General features: G+C 33.2%; 1 protein-coding gene across 2 annotated transcripts in view; it reads right to left on the bottom strand.

The window, feature by feature from the left end:
- Window positions 1–22,916, bottom strand: part of CWC22 (CWC22 spliceosome associated protein) — a 63,063-nt gene that overhangs the window by 13,360 nt on the left and 26,787 nt on the right. For both annotated transcript variants that reach the window (XM_089916617.1, XM_022570161.3), the window contains 11 exons: window positions 22,790–22,900; window positions 19,964–20,203; window positions 15,864–15,992; window positions 14,154–14,322; window positions 13,716–13,769; window positions 11,361–11,496; window positions 11,064–11,270; window positions 10,911–10,973; window positions 6,626–6,730; window positions 5,273–5,354; window positions 1,640–1,700 (listed from right to left, as the gene is read on the bottom strand). In XM_089916617.1, the coding sequence (XP_089772743.1) occupies window positions 1,640–1,700; window positions 5,273–5,354; window positions 6,626–6,730; window positions 10,911–10,973; window positions 11,064–11,270; window positions 11,361–11,496; window positions 13,716–13,769; window positions 14,154–14,322; window positions 15,864–15,992; window positions 19,964–20,203; window positions 22,790–22,900 (1,357 nt within the window). The remainder of the gene's footprint in view (window positions 1–1,639; window positions 1,701–5,272; window positions 5,355–6,625; window positions 6,731–10,910; window positions 10,974–11,063; window positions 11,271–11,360; window positions 11,497–13,715; window positions 13,770–14,153; window positions 14,323–15,863; window positions 15,993–19,963; window positions 20,204–22,789; window positions 22,901–22,916) is intronic.

Raw genomic sequence — 22,916 nt, 5'->3', positions numbered from 1 at the left:
TCTAGAACAACTATCCTCTGGATTAATATTAATAAAATTTATAATGACTTAATTGTATTCCTCAAATAATGTGACAAGATCATACTATAACTTCAGTTTCAATTATAATTTTAAAGGTTAATTCACTAATTTATTCCCTTCCAATGACAACACATCAAGTGAACCATAATACAAATAGGTACACTATTATTAATATACCAATAAACTATAAGAGGGAAAAAATAATTTTTTAAATTTGAAAAGAATAATCTCGTTTCAAAATTCCATACCATGGCATTTCAAGAACTAATCTATATTCTTGAACAAAGGCTGGGAAACTTTTTCTGTAAAAAGCCAGACAGTAGGGCTTCTCTGGTGGTGCAGTGGTTGAGAGTCCGCCTGCCGATGCAGGGGACATGGGTTCGTGCCCCGGTCCGGGAAAATCCCACATGCCGCGGAGCGGCTAGGCCCGTGAGCCATGGCCGCTGAGCCTGCATGTCCAGAGCCTGTGCTCCGCAACGGGAGAGGCCACAACAGTGAGAGGACCGCGTACCGCCAAAAAAAAAAAAAGGCCAGACAGTAAATATTTTAGGCTTTAGTGGCCATATAGTCTCTGTTGCAACTAGTCAATTCTGCTGCTATAGGGCAAAAGCAGCCATACACAATACATCAACCAATGGGCACAGCTGCACTCCAATAAAACTTTATTTACAAAAATGGGCAGTGAGCCTGGGCCACAGTGTGCCCATCCCTGTAACAGAACATATTTAAAGCCTTAAGACAAAGGACTTCCACTTAACGTTAACTTAGCTCAGATAGTCAAGAAGATCTTTTAGAAGAACTAGAAACCAAACAGCCTAGTAGAGCTGATACATTCACTCTGCACCTGTCTACTACATGTAAAGGAAGGTGTGAAAAACAAAACCTTGAAAGCCTTGGCTCAGGTTCCAAGGATCTAAAATCCAGATGGACAGGGAATAATATACATAAGAATACAACTAGAAAACAACACCCATCTAGTCTTTATTATCCTTGGTATTAGGGTTCTATGATGCTTTGAATACTGACGTTTACTAACTAGTTATAAGACTAATGGGCTAAGAGGGGGCTAAAATGTACTTTATGGCCAGCTGAATCCCTGACACCTTGCAGAGTGCCTGACATACAATATGCTGAATACATTTTGTTAAATGAATTAATGCATGAAAAAAATGGTACAGATTCTTCTGTATGCAATTAAAGTAATGTAACAACATGTATGGTGATCTTCACAACTTCTATGACAAAAGAATGTTTTAGTGCATAAAGTAGACGAACCAGGTAATTCATTAGAGAACAAACTTCCTATTGTATTTAAGCCACCATTTGATTTATAGGCAACCACTCAGAAATTTGTGTAAAGTGTGGTGGTTCAGAGAGACTTCCTCCTTTTCCCAAAGCCAAATCAAACAGCCAATTTAAGTCACTGGAATGAGTAGCATATATGAAGCACCTCGGAACTCCTAAGTTTTGAGTTACTTTAAAATTTTAGAAAACCTACATTTAAAAAAATGAGTATTCAGTACTGAGTTACTGTTTCAATTCATGAAACCTATTAACTGTCTTAACCATTTTTATAACCAGTATATATTTCCTAATAGAAAAAAAAGTATTAACTTACTGTTTGACCCTCAGGAAACTCCATTTTCAGCAATTTGTGAGCACACTCTTCAAAATCTAAACTGTAGAGATAAAATGGTCACAATAATTAGGTTAAAAACCTGCAGCATATTTAAACTGTAGCACTCTTTCATATATAAAAATCTTACTTTAATAATTGTTTTAAATATTTTTTTACTATAATTTCATATTACTGTATTGTATATATAAAAAAGACATAGTTCTTAACTCTGCAAGGAATGAAGTACTGATACATACTACAGTATAAAATGGATGGACTTTGACTTATGCTAAGTGAAAGAAGTCAGACATAAAGACCACGTACAGTATAATTCCATTTATATACAATGTCCAGAATGTGCAAATCCATAGACACAGAAAGCAAGCAAATTTTTATTACACTGCTAAATATTTCCACCTCTCCTGATCCAAGTCAGGAAGAGGTAGAAGATGTTCCAGGAGCCCAGCATGACATCCAGTGCTTAATCACCACCTTTACAAGTTATCTTGATTCATACCCAAACACAGGGCTTCTATTGTACATTATATAAAAACTAAGTATAAAAACAGTATATAACCAAAATCACTTACAAAGAAAAAACTGTTTTTATACAACACTTATATAAATTGCATGAAAAATATCTTCAATATGCTTCACTTAAGAGAATTATCAAACTCAGTGTGAACTTGATTCAGGAATAATGCTAATATCTTTTGATAACAGCAGTGTAAAATAATCACCCACTGAAATATAATTATGAATTTAGTTTTATACTTCATCTCTATTCCTCAGCTTCTGTTACTGATTGGGTTTCATAACCACAAAAGGGGTAATAATTCAAGATGGTAGAATGGAATTTCAAAAAAACTAAAAAGAAAAAAGAAAGCTATCAAGAAAGAGCTTTCACAACAGATAATATTAAACAATATCTAGCCCTAAGATTAAAATAGTTGACTGGAGTTGATAAATTTCAATAATATAGCAATACCAAAAAGTATTTTAAAAGATGTGATATTTTCTAGTTTTTATTCAAAAAAAAAAAAAGAATTAGTACTCAGGAAGAAAATCCTGTAATTTCTGAAAAACAAGTCAAGTAGGTCATGGAAATTTTTACAACTTTCCTTTTATCTAGTAAGTGAAGAATAAGGGAGAAGGTATGACAGTCTATTTCCCTTGTTCCTGTTTTACTTTAGAAGTATTTGGTGACTACTTACCATGACTGTTTTGAAGCTGCACTAAATGTAAATATTAAATGAATTAAATTTGCTTGATATTTTAAACCAAATGAATTCCAGGTTTAACACAAATTAACAGTGACTGAGGGAAGGGGAAAGAAAAAAGACTTTACATGATGCCAGTTTTCAAGCCGTGCTTACAAATGGTTTGTTGATGTCTCCAATTTAAGAAACTTCAAATTGTTGAGGACATTAAAGTCCCACCTCCCTCTGATGCTACAGCTTCAACATCACTTAAAAGCAAGAACAACCAGGAAAGTCTAATTTTTAATAGCAAAGCTAGTTGTGTTGTTTTATGTTTCCATAAATAAAAGAAGACTGCTTAAGGAGCCAGAACATTAAGATCAGAGTACTGTTGAGGTCAGTCAACAAGTCTAAAAGGAAAGAAAGTAAAAAAATAAAATCCCCAAATAGCTCAGTTGCCAGAACTTGGTTTTGTTCAGAAGATTTCCAAAAGTGAACAGTTTATATAAATAATCCAACCTCCTCTCAAGATAACCACTGGTGTTATGTTAATGTATTATTTCTAGAATCTGCCTTCCTATTTGTATACTTAAGATAATGCTACCAGCATGGTATTATATAGTCTATATTATTAGTTTTTATCCCCACCTAACAATAAATCAGACCACTTGCCTACATCAGTACCAATGCTCCATTAACCTAATTTTCAATGGTGGTATAAATTGAACATTTTGATTATTCATACTGGGCAATAAGATTCTCTCTCTCTCTCTCCCCCTCTCTTTTTGCTTTGAACAATTCTGTGTATAATTCTCTATCAATATGTATTTCTTTAAGAAACAATGAAAAAGAAGGGTCAAATGGCAATCAAACTAAGCCACTGATTCATACTGCCAAAAGGCTTTCTATAAAGAATGCACCAATTTAAATTTCCACCAGTAATCTTTCTGTGTATCTAACTGAACTCATCATTACTACTAAGTACTGTTGCTTTAAAAAGATAAAGTAAACCACTTTAGCTGTTTTAATGACCAACATTACTTATTCATCTAGAATAATATTTGTTTCGTAACTTTTTTACATTTTATAATCCCATTACATGAGTCTCCCAACCAAGTCCTTTAAACACCTTTTTATCAAAGTTGTGTTTACTTCCTAAAATTATTTTTACTAGGCATTTAGGGGCTGAGACTCTTAACAAATAACACATAAGACAGTACTTATTGTACTGTTACTAGAATTGGTGCCGCTATATAATAGTGGCTGTCACTTGTCTAATGTTTTAGTTTTTCAAATCTTTTTGTGTGATTCAGAGGTTATCAAGGTTAGATCGCTTAAAAAACAAAGTTTCTTTTAAATAATAATTCAAAGAGCTCCACTGTGACTCTTCAAAGTTAGAGTTAATAGCAATATTAAAGCAGTGAATCTGCTCTTTACAACTGATTACTATTGAATTTCTAAAAAAAAGGACAAACAAATAAAACGTCAAACTCTAAGAATAGCTACTTAAAACAAAAATTTCTCACTTTTAAGTTTGTATAAAAAAACATTTAATAGGTTTTCCTTTCATGTGAAAGGCAAAGAAACATGTAAGGGTAAAGCAAAAAAAATTCTTAGCAATGTTTTGCTGTTTAACATTTCTCTTTTTGAAGACGAATCTAAGCCAAAAAGTTTTCAGACAGACTGAAAACAAGACGACTCCTACTTATGAATCATTTTTGCTATTACATCATACTAAATGGAAATATACAAAACCTAGTAACAAAACAAAACAGAGAAAATATTCCTTCTCCCCTGTAAAATATACACGGTGCCCACTAAATCAATAGGCTGATTACCATTCGAAACAACAGATGTACTAAGCATTTAATATTTTCATTTATTTCTCTTTAAAACCAAAGTCACTGCCTTCAAAGGGAATAGGTTGTTTTCATGACATCATAGTAGTTCTTGCTTAACATTACTTCAAAGGGTCCTTAAAACCTTCCTAATTCCTACTTCCGTTCATATTCATTTCAATTTGCACAACAAGTGTCCAAATGTCATCATAACAGTGTTTCTCTGCTTAGAGCCTGAGTTAGAAACCAAATAAAAAAAAAATAAAACATTAAACTTCCACTACACAATTAAACACTGTGCTAACTCTGTAATGTAGAATTGTTTTCAGGTTATTAGTGATATTTAAACATAAGAAATGACATAGCTTTAAAAAGAAAAACATTTAATTACGCAACAGGTAAGTAAAGACAATTTGCTCTTGAAGTGAAGAACCAACAGTAGGAATCTATTAACTGGGGCTTGGGATGGGGGTAGAGGCAAGTAGTTTGAGACTCCCTGCAACAGTATCTAGTTTTCTGTTAACAGATTCTAAAAATCCCATCTGCTTGCCCATCCCCTGTCAAAAATAAGGATGAACTGATCTACAGTATCTTACCTTGACTGAATAGCAAGATAAATTGTACGACGAAATGAGACTAGATTAATTTCTGTTTTGTCATGAATAGTCACCGTTTGTCCTGAAATTAAACATAACAAAATTATAAAACTACACAAATGTGAACTGAAAATGTATCCCTGTATAATATTTTCATAACCTATTTAGAATCTATGAGTTTAATAATAATAACACTCTCTTCTACAGTATAAGTTAGTATTTACAGAATTCAAAGTAACTATTTCTAGTCTTTTGCCATATCTTAGAGTATTTTAATAAGTTTATTCACCTCAAAGAAGTCCAGAACCAAGCCAGGAAAACTATTTTTGTTTCTGTGTCACCTGCTCATTTAGACATTATAAAAGGCTGCACTCATGCTGTTGTTTGGTAAAACATTATTTCCATATTTACAAACCGTTACCTTGATAATTTGAAAGAACTGTAACTTATGGGTAGAAATTCAGTTTCAGAGAACACTGGATCATCATGACAGGTTTAATGGGTCCAACAGTAATATGAATATTTGTTAAAATTTTCTCTTACCTAATGCATGAAAACTTTCCTTATAAACATTTAATAGTTTTTATTTGAATAGTATTTTCACATTAAAACAAAGAAATGCTAAAGTTAAATAAATGTAGTACATGGTTAGGAGATGTTTTAAATGAGGAAGACATTGGAAAAAATCAAACTCATTTTTATAAACTATGTTGTAGAAGAGCTACTATACTCTAAGACAGAACATTACGCCCTAAAAGGGAAAGATATACTTTTAATATTTTCAAATATGTAACGTAAGTAAATATTGACCAGGGTATGTTCTGATGTTTTAACTGAGACTTAACCAAAGTAAAGTTCTGAGCTTATTTTCCTGTGAAATAATATAATCAAAGCTGAAGAGGAAGAACATCATGCCTGCTTCTGTTCAAATATAACTTTGGGCCTCTCCACTCTATTTTTCCAACATAAAGAGCAAATATCTAGTCACTCTCATCTGTTACATTCATGTCAGGGTAACATAAATCACATGCCCTCAACATGAATGTACCCTTTTCAGAGTTTATAATCAAAGTCATAAAATGTCAAGTTAAAATTATGTTGATATTAAAAAATGAATTTCCTTGTTTAATACTTTCCGAGCAGGGTCTTCCAACCTTGCCAATACTGATACTTTGCTGTGGGGGGCAGTCTCATGACTCACAGGATGTTTCACAGCATCTCCAGCCTTCACCCATTAGGTGCCAGCAGCATCGCTTGCAACCCTCCACAGGTTAAGAGCCACTGTTTTAGAGGAGTACAGCAGATTACCTTGGGAGTATTTTACAGTTTCATTTGAATAAGCTATACTTTTACCTTCTTCATCTTCTTCTCCCTCTTCCTCCTCTTCTTCCTCCTCCTCTTCACTACTCCCAGCATCTTGGTCTGTGTTTGAGTCACTATCTCCTTCATCAAGAATTTCTAAAAGAAAAAAGTAGGTTTAGAAAATATGAATGAGCAAGGGATATAAATGCATCTCATTCCAAGAAGATAATTCTCAGTTCACTGCAACCCACAGTGGTTTAACAGTTTATCAACCAGTGAAGATGATCACACAGGCCGTATGTTATTGCTTGAGTGTTCAGAGAGCATTGTAACTAATTTGACTAGAGAAAGCCATATGTGTAATTCTTCTGCCAGATAGAAAGTGGCCATAAAACAAGCAAGGGATGAGAAGAACAAAGAAAAAGCAGATGAAGGTTTTCCAAAAGAGCAAGAGCACTGGAACAATAAATTAGGAAGAGAAGTTAGCATATCGGAGTCAAAATATTATTAGTTCATCATCAGAAAGAAGATAATTTATCATAAGAAGCTGAGGCTAGCTATAGAAAACAAGAATTTAGGCTAAGAATGTTTTTTGAAAGACAAAGAAGGGAGAAGAAAAAATTGTGTAATTTAGCATTCACTTTACATAAATAGTGGTGAGATTTTTATTAAAATATATACTTATTAAATAGAACATTACAATCCATAGACTTTGCATATGTACAATAGAAATGGAAGTTTAAAGGCCTTTAAGAAAAACTGGTAAGATAAGCACTTCATTGGAATATCATTTCTTAAAATACATGTCACATTAAGAACTGGGCGAAAGCAGTGATGTAAATAAGAGACTACATAAGGCCTGTCATCATGTTAATAGTAATAAATGACAAAAACTAGAATCGTATTTTGCCCAATGGTATGTGCTCTATCTGTCTGACAAAGATTTTACAAACCTAGACAACAATTCACTTTTGCATTTTTATTATAATCAGACAGGACCTAATATAGTTTGGGGGTCAACTAAGTTTTAGGAAAATTCTAATTTCCTTTTATTTAACCAAGTAATATACATCAGGAGCCACATGTAATACTTAATGTTAGCAGAGAACTTCCTACTGTGAGAAACAAATCATTTTACAAAAATGGAGAGTTGTCATTCAGCCCTTAGCTGGCACACAAGTCTCCTTGAGAATATTTCTAACAAATTGTGACTTCAAGAAATGATCTTAAGTGTCTAGTTTATTATGACATAATGTGGCTTAGACAGACCTTTAAAAGAGGAAACTGTTTAGTATTCAATAGTAGGAAGACAGGCACTCCTGCTGTTTTCCCAAATGCTGTAAGACCTAAAACACAAGTACACCTGGGTCACTCTAAGGTGCTAATTACTAAAGCTGTGCCCACTTCCTGCTGCAGCCATTTTTTAATGCCAACTCTAGAACATTTTCTGAAAGAATTAAGGTCAAATGGATTGTCTAGTCATTTACATCATCCTCTCCTTATCTCTTCACTTTAAGATCTACTTACTGAAATCACTTAGGCCATGACAACTGGATTTTATTAACTGAATAAAGCAGTGGTTTCCAAGCATGGTCTGTGAGTCCTGGGGGGAATCACTGAGACTTGTCAGGTAGTCTGTGAGGTCAAACTATTTTCATATTAATACCAAGATATTATCTGCCTTTTCACTGTGCTGACATCTGAAATGATGATGCAAAAGCAAGAAGGGTTAAAACTTGCTGCATCTTGAGCAAAATCAAGGTACTGAACTGCACTAGCAGTCATTGTACTCTTTACTGCCACACTATTGAGGTAGGGGGAAACACACACACACACACACACACACACACAGAGTTTCATTTAAGAATGCCCTTGAAGAAAAAATATAAAATTATTAATTTTGTTAAATCTTAGCCCTTGAGTCTTGGCATTTATAATAGTCTGAGTAAGAAAATATGGAGTTTATATATAGCACTTCTGTTAAAGACAAATGTACAACGGTGGTGGCTATCTCAAGGAAAAGCACTTGTGTGACTGAGTTGCAAGGTGAATTAGCCATATTTTTCATTTTTACTTGAAAGAATGGCAGACAAACTAGAGTTGTTAGGTATTTACCAGACATTTTCTCAAATATAAACAAAGTGAGACTATCATTTCAAGGAAAATGAACACAGGTATTTTCAGGTATCTGCCACCATGATCAAATTAAGAGTTTTCAAGAGGAAATTAGAATTTTGGAAAACTTGTATCCATCCCTGTGAGCTTGACAGCTTCCCAATACTTAGACTTTTCTGATAAGATAGGTGGTAATATGAATAAATGTGATTTCTTGACATTGTATTAATTTGTCAATTTAATTTTGAAAATGTTAACAAGTTAATACTTGGAAGATGTGAATAATTCAGTGAATCAGTATTTTCCAAATGACCAATGCAACATGTTATGAAATCACGCATGAGTAAAAGATCCATTCAAAGTGACAGGCCAATGGATTTTAATGTTAACAAAGTATGAAAATTTGTGGATATTGTTTCAGGTTTCACAATGCAATTAAATCATTAAGAAGCTACTAAATATTAATTGGAATAGTATTAAACAGAAATATACACAATTATAATTCTGAAAAGGCTATTAAAATACTCCTCCCTTTCCAACGACGTATCTGTGGTTAGGCTAAATTTCCATCATATATTTCAATCAAAACAACCTACTGCAACAGACTGAAATCAAAAACAATACGAGAATCCAACTGTTTCCTATTAGGCCAAACATTAAACTGCACAAAATATATAAAACATGCTATTCTTTTTCTTAAATTTCTTTTTGTAGTTATTTCCATAAAAACATGTAACATGCAAATATGTACTATGTTTATTATTATTTCGAAATCATCTAATATTTTTTATGTTATCAGTTTTAATTTCTAATAAGTAAATGTCAATAGATACAACTCACATAAACAAAAGCTCTTTGGAGTCCTCAACAATTTTGAAGAGTGTAAAGGGGTCTTGAGACCACAGAGTTTAAGAAATGTAATAAAGAAAAGTACAACTTTCTTGGCCAACTGCCAAGAGCCCAAAGAAATGGATGGGGAATTTCCAAGTTCAAAAAAAAAAAAAATAATAAACAAAACCATACCAGATATAATAAGAATTCCACAAAATCATTTGCCGTCTTTTAGGGAGACAGTAGAAAAAGAAGTTCATAAGAAAAGAAGAAAATGGGTTTAAGGGGTTTCTCCATGTTTGAAAACTAAATTTATTAGAGAAAAAGGAATCTGGCTGTTGCAGTGAAACCCCCCCTAGGAAAACAGCAACTAAAGAGAGAAACATATTTGCTGTACCAGATTTTTAGGATAACGTATAAAATTAGAAGCTTCTTACACCTTTACCCTTCAACATTTCACTTCTAAGCGTGACTAAAGCATAGAACGCAGCAATGACAAGACTTCTACGTCTCTGCTCTCTCTTCCTAGGAGCTTTCAGAGCTGCAAGTATTTGTCAGGTAAAATCACAACTCAAGGTAAAAAAACCGATGAAATTATTATATAATTATAATATATAAAATAATATATATAATTATGTAACAGAATATAATAGAATGATATAAGTAGCTCTGGATATTAGCTTTAGAAGAAAAATAATGACACACATGAAAAAAAAACAAAAAAACCCCCCAGTACCAGTGTCTAAATACATGCTCTGTGGCAATATAAAACACTGTGTTTTATTTATCCTTACACAAACAAGTAACATTACATCAAACAAGCAATTTGTTCTAGGTGACTAAGCTAGTAATGGCAAAAACAGAATACAAACCAGTATCTGTACAAAGTTAGTGCTTATAATATACTAATGATGTGCAAATGATAAAATAATCAATTTATCCATTTATTAAGTATATTAAATACCAATACCATATCTAGGACTGTGACTGATTTTATCAGAAAAATATCAACCTGCCCTCAACAAATAATGAAGTATAGAACTTTATAATAAAGTACAGCACTGAATTGAATATTAAATTGGGTGGCAATTTAAGTTAAATAAAGGCCATTGGTAATACATGAATATTTCTTAAGAGGGATGAAGCTTAAGAGCTGCATAATTAAATAGAAAGAGGACAGGGAAAATTAAATAATTTAGAATGAACTAATACCATGGATAAGCACTAGAGAGAAAAATAATGCATGGGCAAACAGTGAAGAGAATGGCTTCACAGAGCAAATATTTCAATAGGTGGCGGTCAGTGATCTATACCATTCTATCAGTACTATATAATTACATAAATTGCTTCTACTCATCCAAAGGAAATTGTTTTGTAAAATTCCACATACCCTTCTTAATAGCTTTGTACTTCTCTTCATTCTCCATAAAATTAGGATCCATCTTGAAAACATCTCAAAAAAAAATTAAAAGTTAAGTTAGTGTTTATTTTCTGTATTTACATTTGTTTGTACTCCACTTCCCAACGCCCACCCCTGACTTACTAAGAACATCTTCTGGATTATAGTCATCTTCCAGAGGGAGCATATGGGTGAACTGATCATCTTCTTCCACTAAGTCAAGTCCTTCTAGAACAACAGGGTGGTCCTTGAATCCATCCTTCCTTACAGCAAACATCACTTCAATCATATACTGAACTCTTTTGTCAATTTCAGACTCATGGAGAATGTTTCGAAGACGTTCAAATATAGCTAAAGTTAAGCCGAAAGAAAATAAACTAAGCAATACATATTACAATACTCCAATAAAAGCTCAATATCAAACCAAGGATATATACTTACCATTGATTCCTCTTGGTGACACTTGTGTTAATTTGAGACCACATTCCTTAAGAAAACCAATAGCTACTTCAACACTATCATCTGTTGGTCTTTCCAGGAGCAAAGTGAGCATTTCTAAGCATAAAACTTCATGAGCCTTGAACAGAATGAAGACACATAGAATAGAGAAAATGCTTTTACATATATTAATCTACTACTGACGGTCATTTTAAAAATTAGTAAATCTAGCTTTTGCAGTGATAATATTGTACAGATGATGAGCAAAGATTTATAATGTACATAAACATACTCCAAATATGGGATACAATTTTTCTTTCACTTCCATTATGCATCTGTTAAGAATTTTCTGATGATTTTTCCAAAAGTCTTAATTTACTACACTGAATACAATTATATGATTTATCTCCAGAAGAAATATTCTTCTTATACTCTCTATATAGGAAATATATATTAGCTATAGGAAATGCCATAATTAACCTCAAAATATAAGTTAAAAAGTCATTTACTAATTTTTAATCTGAGATATTTTCATAATTACTATATGAAGAACAGTAACATGATTCTTTTTATATCCTTCTCCATGACCACAACTCTATATCCATTTCCCAATTCATTCTCTCAGCAACTGTTAGCAAATAGTTCTTAAGTTACATGAATACTAATTTTCTCAGAAAATATCTTTCCAGTAATTTATAGCATACAACAACAGTTTTGAATACTTCTATTTTTAATTAAATCAAACTCTACACTGGCCATGGTCAAAATTTAGAATTTTATAAACAATGCCAGGTAGAGAGGGAATAAAGGTCTACTGACAAGCTTTGTTGTAAAAGAAAATGGACTTAGGAAGCATGTTCAAAAGACCATATATATGCCTTTTTAAAACTAGACTCTTATTTGAGATGGAGAGAAACAAAATCCAAATCTCAACACAGGAAAATATCCTCTTACATTTAGCACAACATCAAAATTACATACTGCTTTTATTTTGGAAAGGCAGGCGAGGTTGAAGTCTTACGTTAGGGACAGGAAAACATTGCCCAGAACCACAGTTTGGAAGATTTAAAATATTTATCATTTTAACTGGTTTATGTCAATGACAAAAATATCTCCAATATAAGTGTAATATACATTCAAAAACTGAAACATAATATCTGTGCTGTTACAGATTATGAAATTAGGTTTACAGACATGTGAAATTAAGTTTCCATGGTCTTAAGTAGAAAATTATCACTGTAATAATATGACTAGGTTAAAATCTAAAAGGTTTCTTAAAGTGAATAGTGGAAAGAATTTCATATAGGAAAAAATTAAAATATTATTAAATGTTAGAGAAATAAGATTAAGTGTGACTTCAAAATTCTTCCTTATGTATAGATATAATTTTAAAAACAACAGTATATATCTGAAGGAAAACTGTGAGTATGAACAAGAGCAATTTTACTATTTTCACGTTTAAAATGGAGCTAAATCAAAACTCTCAAACAGTGGAAGAATACAAAATAAACACAAAAACTAAATAATAAAACGATAAATTTCTGCATTTAAAATAGATTAAAATTATTTAATCTACAATATTTTATAAACTGATTCTAAGAATATATGCATATACTATGTAGTTTTATATATGAATATACACATATACTATGCAGTTGTGGGAAACAGCATTCTTTTTAAAGAATATCAGCTATTAGGTTTTCATGAACACTTAGGTACAGGGAAAAGAAGAAATAGCAACTTTTTAAATAAAAACACATTACACGGGCTTCCCTGGTGGCACAGTGGACAAAAATCCGCCTGCCAATGCAGGGGACACAGGTTCAATCCCTGGTCCGGGAAGATCCCACATGCCACGGAGCAACTAAGCCAGTGCACCACAACTACTGAGCCTACGCTCTAGAGCCCGCGAGCCACAACTACTGAAGCCCGTGCACCTACAGCCCGTGCTCCGCAACAAGAAAAGACACTGCAGTTGAGAAGCCCACGCACCACAACGAAGAGTAGCCTGCACTTGCTGCAACTAGAGAAAGCCCGCATGCAGCAACAAAGACCCAATGCAGCCAAAAATAAATAAGTAAAAAAAAAAAAAAAAAAGAAAAACCCAACACATTACACTCTTTGAAGGAAAAATATGTAGTAACCATGTACAGTATTAAGAGTTAGATAAATTTGATAAAACACTTGTTCTGGGTTCCTCTTTATATTAAAAAATACACTTATTATAGTTCTAAAATTAAAATATTCAACATACTTTTCCAAAGGACTATAAATCAAAACAAAGATGTCACTGAAGTGGCATCAAGCCTGTGGTCTAATGCCACTGAATGGAACCAAATTTTGAAATTAATTACTTACCACATTTTGGTTAATAAGATGTGCCACAAATTTTGAAGCTGTCAGACAAAGTGGCTGAAAAGAGAAAGTAGGGACAAAGTTAATCTATAAACTAAAACCAATTTTCATTTGTCTACAGAGTCTACAGTTCACTTACATACTCTCCTTAAAATATGTAACATGCAAGGTAATTTTAACTTGTAAGAAAGTTATAAAATAAAAACTAATACATATGAAAAGGTGCCATTTCTGGATCAACAGTTATAATTCAACAGTTAACAGCCATCATTTTTGCTGCTCATTATCAGAGGCCAGGAATATTTACTAGAAAAAAGTTCTCATGAAACATGCAATTTTAAAAAGAATTTCTACATAGAAATCAACATTGCTCACTACAGTTGATACTGGTTTATTAGTCTGCCATGTGTAGCAGTCTACTTACAAGTCCATTATATATACCTTATCATTTCTCCGATAGCCTTTTCGAAAATTAAGAATTAACCTTTTGAGGATTAATTCTCCAATTTGTGGAAATTTTGAGTTGATAATTGCCACTAATGCTGCATAAACATGGGTGAAGATTGGAGAAGCACTCTGTGCTTGCAAAACAGATCTGGATAGCAGGCCTCTGATTAAAAGAGAAAAGAAAGGGAGTCAATAATAATCACTAGTTTAATTAGAAGGAAAAAAAACTCAGTTAAAATCCAGCTATACTACTCCTCTGTAAATCATCATAAAAGCTAAATCAGGACTAAATTTTCACCGCTCTTATCTAGGGGAAGAGTTTATCTTACTAATAAATAAAAACTGGTTTTGAGGAAACAATTTTCAATTTGTATATATATAAAATAGACAGATTTAATACAATATTGTTTTCAAAAATTTTTCTAAGTATAATTTCTCTTTTCTAGCTCCTGTTCATTACATCTAATCATGAATTTGAGTTTTTAACTTCTTGTATTAATTTGCTTAACTTTATCAAAAAAATAAAGGGAGATAAACCTGCTTCAAAAGTACTGAACTTAAAGTAAAATTTCCACTATGGGCCCATCATTCGTATGTTAATTCTGGGATTAAAGACAAATCTGGGCCGTTTCCATCTTTAAAGATAGGTGTAAGTCTATTGTTCTTGAAAATAAAAGTGGAAATATGGAATTCTCCTAAGAGAGATAAAGACATCATCAAAGCACTGCAAAAATAACGCTAAATCAAGGACAGGAAAATAAAAGGTTCTACCTTCTAACTCATTTTGAAATGGGCATGTTTCTACATATATTTGATAAGAGGAGAGATACAAAGTGGGCTAAATGAAGAGTTATTTTTAGAAATGTAATGACAAATAATTATTGGATTGTCAAAAGGCACAAAAACAATGTCTTTATAGTTATCAGGTTTAGGTATGACACCTGAATCACTAGAGTAGAAAATGAGAAAAGAGAATTCAGCTTATAAACTGTAAGATCTTAATCTACCCTTTTCTGAGTCTGTTCTTTCTGAGTAAAATGTGAGAGCTCTTCCCTACCTCGGAGGACAGTGGCTGCCTCCTGGTCACCTTACTAACTCCCACAACCTGCTACACCTTACTTTATATCCCCAATGTTTTGAGATGATGAATCAAGGTCCTATGAAATGACATGGGAAAACAGCCCTCAGATTTTAAAATAATAAATAGAATACAGAATATGTCTATTTCCTGACCCTTTAAAATATCACAACTACTTAAAAACCACACAGAAAATGGTTGTTATTCCCTTCTGCTTTTCTAAAATTTATTACTAATCTTTCTCATTTCGTTCACATTCCCACTTTGCTTTCATCAGAAATTAAACTGGTCTGAGGTAGCACTTTACGTATATATAAAAAAATTAAATGTTTATTATTACTCATGAGTTTAAAATTATTGGAAGTATTCAGTAAACAAATATACATGTAAAAATCATTATGTGACATCAAAGCTTCTTAAAAAGTAAAAATTCCACATAATCTCTAACAGTGGAGTATGTTATCTGTTAGTAGCTTACATTTTTACAGGAACTACATTTTAAATATTCCTTGAAACTTCCTTTGAAATGAAGTAGCATAAAAAATCAATGATTATTATTCATGTAGATATTATGTTCCTTTGAAAAAGTGCTATGAAATACTACAAATAAAATGGCTGATGCTTACCTTCCTCTAACTATATTTTCTTGAAGAAGTTCTTGAATAATAATACCAATATTGGAAATGTTGACTTTGTTGATCAGACCATTGATGGACTTCTTTAGGGCTTCCCAGCTCATCCTCTGGTATGCTAAGCTAAAAAGAATTGATTTTAATAAAGAGGAAAACTTACTCAACAATTACAATACCAAGAGGTTATAATAACATAAAAAACTTAGCGTTCCTTTACTTTCAACATTTTCACAAAGTGACCCCAAAGTGCAGTAAAATATATGACCATGTAGATACACAGATTATATCCTAAACCATATTTTACTCTCTGTACTCAGGTACAGACTAATTCCTTTTAATAACATAATAAAGTAATACAAGGATATGTAAGGATAACATTTTGTTCTTATGTCCATGAATATTGTAGTTTATAATACTTATTAGTTAGATTCAGTACATGCTTATTTTACATTATAACAATTTACTTAAACTTGTCTTCAAAGGAAATGTTTTAAAATAAAAGCAACTATTTCTTATTTTAAATTACAATATGAAATACCTAAATATAAGCCATGAAAAAGAAATTATTATTATGTCCCTTATCAAGAGCATGACAAGAAAACAAAATTAAGTGTTGTAAACCATAAAGAAATAGTATTAATTACAGAAAAAGGGAGAGTCATACGAAATCATGGGGCTGCAAGACTGTTCAAAGTATCTTAAAGAACATCTCTATATTTAGGCAGTACCCACAGGTTTATCAGCTGAATCTTAGACGGCTACACTGTTTTTTTAACTTAGAGCTTAGGTAAATTATTTAGTCTAACTGGGTTTCTTTACAATGAACTTGGTAATATCTAAGGTCTTTCAAAGCTCTAAAATTCTATGGTTTTTATAATTATTTCTCTGTGGAATATGATTTGAACTGAAGAAAGTCTTAACTTTTCTTTTTCCTTATACTTCTCTGGCAGTCTGGTGAAGGGAATGAACTTCTTAGAATAATATATATAAATACATAGGATTACAAAGGATACCAATCATATTGAAACAGTTTTCAAAGCATGAAAAGAACAGAAGTTTGATATAGTATTCTATGTGCTTCTTAACACATTAATAACAAGAAGTGGTGGTAGGCATGATAACTTCTTTAATTTGCAAGTAGCATAAACAGTATTTTGAGGTATTTGCAACAAATAGTCTATTAATATTATGGTCTGTTGCCTACATTCCTGATAGAAAGAAATGCTAAATTAGATCAATTTTAAAAGATGCAATTTTCTTCCCATTCACATTCATGGACTATCTGAATTCTATCCATGGACCTCTTGAAAGTTTGTAGGTTAAGAATCCCTGTTCTGAACCCTCCTACATGCTGATGGGAATGTAAACTGGTACAGCCACTATGGAGAACAGTATGGAGGTTCCTTAAAAAACTAAAAACGGAGTTACCACATGATCCAGCAATCCCACTCCTGGACATATATATAAAAAAGATGAAAACTCTAATTCGAAAAGATACATGCACCCCAATGTTCATAGCAGCACTATTTACAATAGTCAAGACATGGAAGCAACCTAAGTGTCCATCCACAGATGAATGTATAAAAAAGATGTAGTATATCTATACCGTGGAATATTACTCAGCCATAAAGAAGAATGAAACATTGCCATTTGCAGCAACATGGATGGACCTAGAGATTATTATACTAAGTGAAGTAAGTCAGACTGAGAAGGACAAATAAGATATTATTATCATAGTATCATAATATTATGATATCACTTATATGTGGAATCTAAAAAATAATGCAAATAAACTTATCTACAAAACAGAAACAGATTCACAGACATAGAAAACACACTTATGGTTACCAAGGGGAAGGCGGGAAACAGATAAATTAGGATTATGGGATTAACAGATACATACTACTGTATATTAAATAGATAACAAGGATTTACTGTATAACACAGGGAACTATATTCACTAATTTGTAATATATAATGGAGAAGAATCTGAAAAAGAATATATAACTGAATCACTTTGCTGTATACCTGAAACTAACATAATTTATATTTAATCAACCATACTTCAATGGAAAAAAAGAAAAAAAAGAAAAAAAAGAGAAAAAAGAAAGAATCCCTGTTCTGGAGTGGTATACCAGGTATACCAAGGAGGGGTGGTGAGGAAGAGTATTTTATCACTGACATTGTCCTCAGCAGACACTGAAGATAAAAAGCAGACTGACTTGCAGTTAATTTCATCACTGTTGCTAAATTCTCTATAGATTACAGACTCCTTTACTGCCTGCATCCAAGGTGGAAGACTCCTCCGGCCCCCTAACCCCAACCGTTTAGTATGCTGCTGTCTAGAGTAATAAGATCTATGGCTTAACAATTAGCCTGATCAATAAGATATTGCTGATACATAAACACAAACTCTCCTATTAAACTTTGGTCAACAGATGATAATCAAGTACACTTGTATTTCTTAATTAGGAAACCTACACTTAACCTGATTTAGTATCTACTGAAAGCAAAGACTACACTTCTACTTCTCCTGTCCCTTTTATAGCCTATAAGCAGAGTTCAACTGTATATAAAATTATCTTCCAAGAATCTGTTTAAAATTGCATATACTGTGGACTCTTCTCTGCCCACTTTATAAGGAAGCCAGACTTGGGGATTAACAACAATGCACCCGGTCTTTTACAATTAGGATTGCTTTGGACTGGATTTGGACTGGATTTGCACTTCTCACTAATGCCGTAACTACTGCCTCCAGTAAGAGCAGAATTCTGACATGATCATGAAGCTCCCACAACCCACAGAAAGCATTTCCCAATCCCTTCTCAACATACCACTCCAGGCATCACTACCAAGTGCCAGAATATGACGCATAGAGAAAAACTTACTTATTAGTTTTAAATTTAATGTCATTTTAATGTCTCCCTTCTAGCTCATAAATTTTTTAAACTTTATTTCAAATATTTATACTTTATTTTATATAAATGACATTTCTACTTCAAGCTAATTCTTGCAACAAATTTAGATTTCATTTATATAAGGTTCTCAAGTACTTTCAAGTTGCCATGAAAATACCCAAGAAAGATGTGGGAAGATTTTCTTGACTCACCTGGAATCTGTTTTTCTTAAAGCATAGCTATCTTCTATCCCAATCTTTTTCCTGACTACCTGGCAAATGAGTGATCACTTCAATCTTGGACCACAGTTTTCCTGGTTATCTCATTCCACTAGAGAAAAAGACCTTGAAAACTCAGCTGCACTTTCCTACATAGTTCCTCTTCATCCCAATTATTTTGCAAAGGGAAGAAAAGGTACTTAAAGGGTGAATGGTCATATATAAATTTTGATTGTTTGCCTTAGTGTAGCAAAAAACTATAGTCTAAGATGTTATGGTCTAAGAAAAGGAGGGAAAAGAGAAAACTGTCAACTGTTTCAGAGTTTAGTACAGGGGTTGGCAAACTACACCCATGAGCCAAATTTAGCCTACAGCCTGTTTTTTGCAAATAAAGCTTTATTGGAACAAAGCCATTCTCAATTGTTTACATATTTTATCTATGACTGTATTCACTAAAATGGTGATGGGGAGTAGCTATAACAGACAGAATAATGCACAAAGCCTAAAATATTTACTATCTGGCCTTATACACAAAGCCTAAAATACTTATTGATATTATCTGGCCTTTTATGGAAAAGTCTGCTGACTCCTGGTTTGGTACAACTGGAAAGATCCATTTTAGTTCTGAAATATCAATATTACTCTTGATTATCGACGAAGAATGGACATTACTAACAGGCATGCATGCAACTACAAAAGGAATAGCTTGAAACCAGGAAAGAAAAAAAAGGTAAGTGATCTTTCCTCAAACTTTTCCATTCATTCATGCAAAAAGTAAAGAGCTTATGAGCTAATGTCAGGGAAAATAGTAAGCAGAGCTCCAGTGGAGCTTCTGAAGGTAGGAAGGAAAGAAGTCTAATTTGAAGTCTCTATCATTGTGGACTCATGCAAATTCTCAGCAGCCAAGGTTAATTAGAGCACAGATGATTTTTTAAAATGAGGGTATCACTTCCTTGTATACTTAGTGATATTGACATGCCTGTTTTTATCTGTAATCTGTTCTTGCATCATCCTGAGCTTTGCAGGAGGAATATATGCTCCACCAGTGCGAGTAAGAAGAGGATCCAGCTCCTCTTTCTTCTTCTTTGCAGTAGGTTCATCCTGAGCAGAGGAACTCTGGGTTACCAATGGTTCTGGGCTTCTTCTCCCAGGAGATGGAGATTTCCGGGACCTTTTCCGATCCACATCTCTTTCTCTGCGTTTTTCTCGGTCTCTACTTCTGTAATATATTTTTTTTAATGGAGAAAAGACAATACAAATTACATTCTTAAATGAACTGCATACCAAATGAGTGAGACTATTTGGGGGCCACAAATTCAGACAAGGAAAAGTGGTTAAGGAAGTGCCTCACAGAGAAAATGTAACAAACTAGGTCATCAAGGCTTAACAGGATTTACATTGGGGGCAAGGTAGGAAGGTGGGAGGGGGAATGGAGGATGGCATTCTGCAACTAGTAGAAGACAAAATAACTACTGAAAAGCTGAGCAAGGGTATTTGGGCCAGAATAAGTAGAAACAATAACGAATCATATATAACAGTAGTTGGAAAGGTAAGTTCAAGTCAGACTATGAAATCTTAAAAGACAAGCAAAGACTTTAGGTTGTTTATCCTGGAACTGATGAGGAGTCTTTAACATTAGTTTCTGAGTGGAAGAGTGACGTGAAAATAGTGTTTTAAGATGACAAATTGGCCTGTGATGTACATGATAAGTTGTATAAAGGAGAAACCAGAGTTTATCTCCAATAATGGCAATTTAGGAGTAAGAATGTTATAATAAACTGTAACATTTGAAATTGTTTCTTGATAGAACTCGTAATTTATTATAAATCTCAAAATATCAGAAGCTTCTGGTTGAGACAATGTGAAAAAATAAACCATTTTCTAGCACAGTAACTTTTCCCTATTAATGCAGGTGACTATCCCTTTTTAAGTTAGCACTTTTAAAATGATTAGGGTATTTAATGTTCCCAAACTATCAAGAATGAGCAAGAAATAATGCTTTGCCTTGCTTTTTGCTATCTTTCCCCAGAGAAGAGTTTGTCCACTTGGCTGTTTTTTACTTATACTGCCAGGAAACTCAGATTATTCTGCTCATGCTTTGTGCAACCATGAGTTATATGAATACAATAAATAAAAACAAGTTTCATATTATCACTGCATTACCAGGAAACCACTCAATAGATTTTAGCTAAATCTAGAGGGTATATTTGAGATAATATGTCTTAATAAATGGAGAGACAGAAGCAGTCACCTACCCAGGCAGCTGTGGAGGAACTCTTTAAAACCGAAGTATAAAGAGACCTGAGTGACTGCCCCATGAAGACAGAGTCTGTACCTACTAAGACAACGTGAACAGTGAGGGTAAAAAGTGGTTCCAAACAGAAACCCCAATTAGTCAAAGGCAGGTCCTCTGAAATCTAGCCAGAGATTTGTAATTGAGTTGCTTCTTACTGTAGATGTAAAATGTTCCAAGAGAATAGCAACAGAAGGGATTTACTGACACTGGTTATGATTCTTCTGCGAAACGCCAGGTAAGACTCTCACTGGCTGGTAAAATCATGTCCTTACATGATTATAGTGTTTGTTCCTTTAGAGTGCAGAAGTAATATTCTTCTGAGTCTAAACAGAAGTATTTCTCTTCAAGTGTTTTTGTACTACAGCCTTTATATTCTGCATAATACACAACCTGCTTTCTTCACAGTGTGACTGTGTGGATCAAGTGAGACTTTATATACATACAGTGGACCAAACACAGAGTTAGAGTGAAGTAATACAGTTAGGGCACATGGAAATAAACATGGGTTTTGGAGCCAGAATTGAGCTCAAATCTCAGTTTCATCATCTACTAGATGGGTAATGGCAACCTCAGGTTAGTTAATCAGTTCAGGCCCCAATCCCTTACATGTTAAATTGTGAGATACAGTACCTAGTGTGTAAGAGTTTTGACAGTATTTGAGAAGGTATAGGAATGCCTAGCTCACCAATTATGGTGGTAGTAGCTGCTCTTATTAAGGTGTCATTAGGGTAACAGCAGAAGAACCTGGCTTTTGAGGTTAATCTGACATTTAAGGATTGGTTACATATTAGAAAGTAAGTAGTGAGAAGGAAATTTTGGCTGCAGATATCAAATAACGTGTTTGATATGTCCAAACTGGAGATATTATTTCTCTACTCCAAACTGCAGAGAAATTTGATCAAAAATTCTAGTGGGTTATAGTCTCAGTAGTCATGGAGTGGATAATGTGAGAGAGACATCAAACAGGATATAGAACTAGGTGAACAATAAAACATGGTAGGCAAGTTTTTGAAACTGGATGACTAATAAGGTGGGAAATCAAGTTCTTCAAGACTCAAGTAAGAATAATTTACACTTAGATAAAAACTGCAGACTGGTAACTTCATTCTCAATGTCCCTCTGCCATTATGTAGGAAAGTAAATTAAGATCACTCTATGTCATATAATATAAATGGCTTTCATTCAATAAACAATCTCAAAAACTCACATAAGCCAATTCCTCATGTAGTACAGTATAATGAATAAAAGCTTGGGCTCTAGTCAGACAGACCAGGACTTGCCACTGATACACTTCTAAAACACAAACAAATGACTTAACTTCTCTAAGTCTCATTTTCTTCATCTATAAGAGACATATATTTACTGCAATTAGGAGTTAATTCACATTAAGTCCTTGTTAGAAAGCTTAGCTCCTAAAAACATCCATTTAATACTAGCCGCGATTATTATTAAGCATAAAGAAAATTTAAACAAATATATGTTTCTATAGTTAAAATATCCAATACTAACCGTGACTCCATGCTATCATCATAAGAACGTCCTCTTCTTGAATGCTCGTAGTCTGACCTGCTGTAATCAAAGTAATCTCTATCCCGAGGGGATCTTTCTTGTTCCGTGTATCTAACACATAAAAGAA

The sequence above is a fragment of the Delphinapterus leucas genome, chromosome 8 (genome assembly GCF_059928025.1).
Source record: "Delphinapterus leucas isolate spDelLeu-1000000601 "Yukka" chromosome 8, BTC_Dleu_Yukka2, whole genome shotgun sequence".
Taxonomy (NCBI): domain Eukaryota; kingdom Metazoa; phylum Chordata; class Mammalia; order Artiodactyla; family Monodontidae; genus Delphinapterus; species Delphinapterus leucas.
The sequence above is the reverse complement of the archived record's forward strand: the minus strand, read 5'-3'. Positions and strand labels throughout refer to the sequence as shown.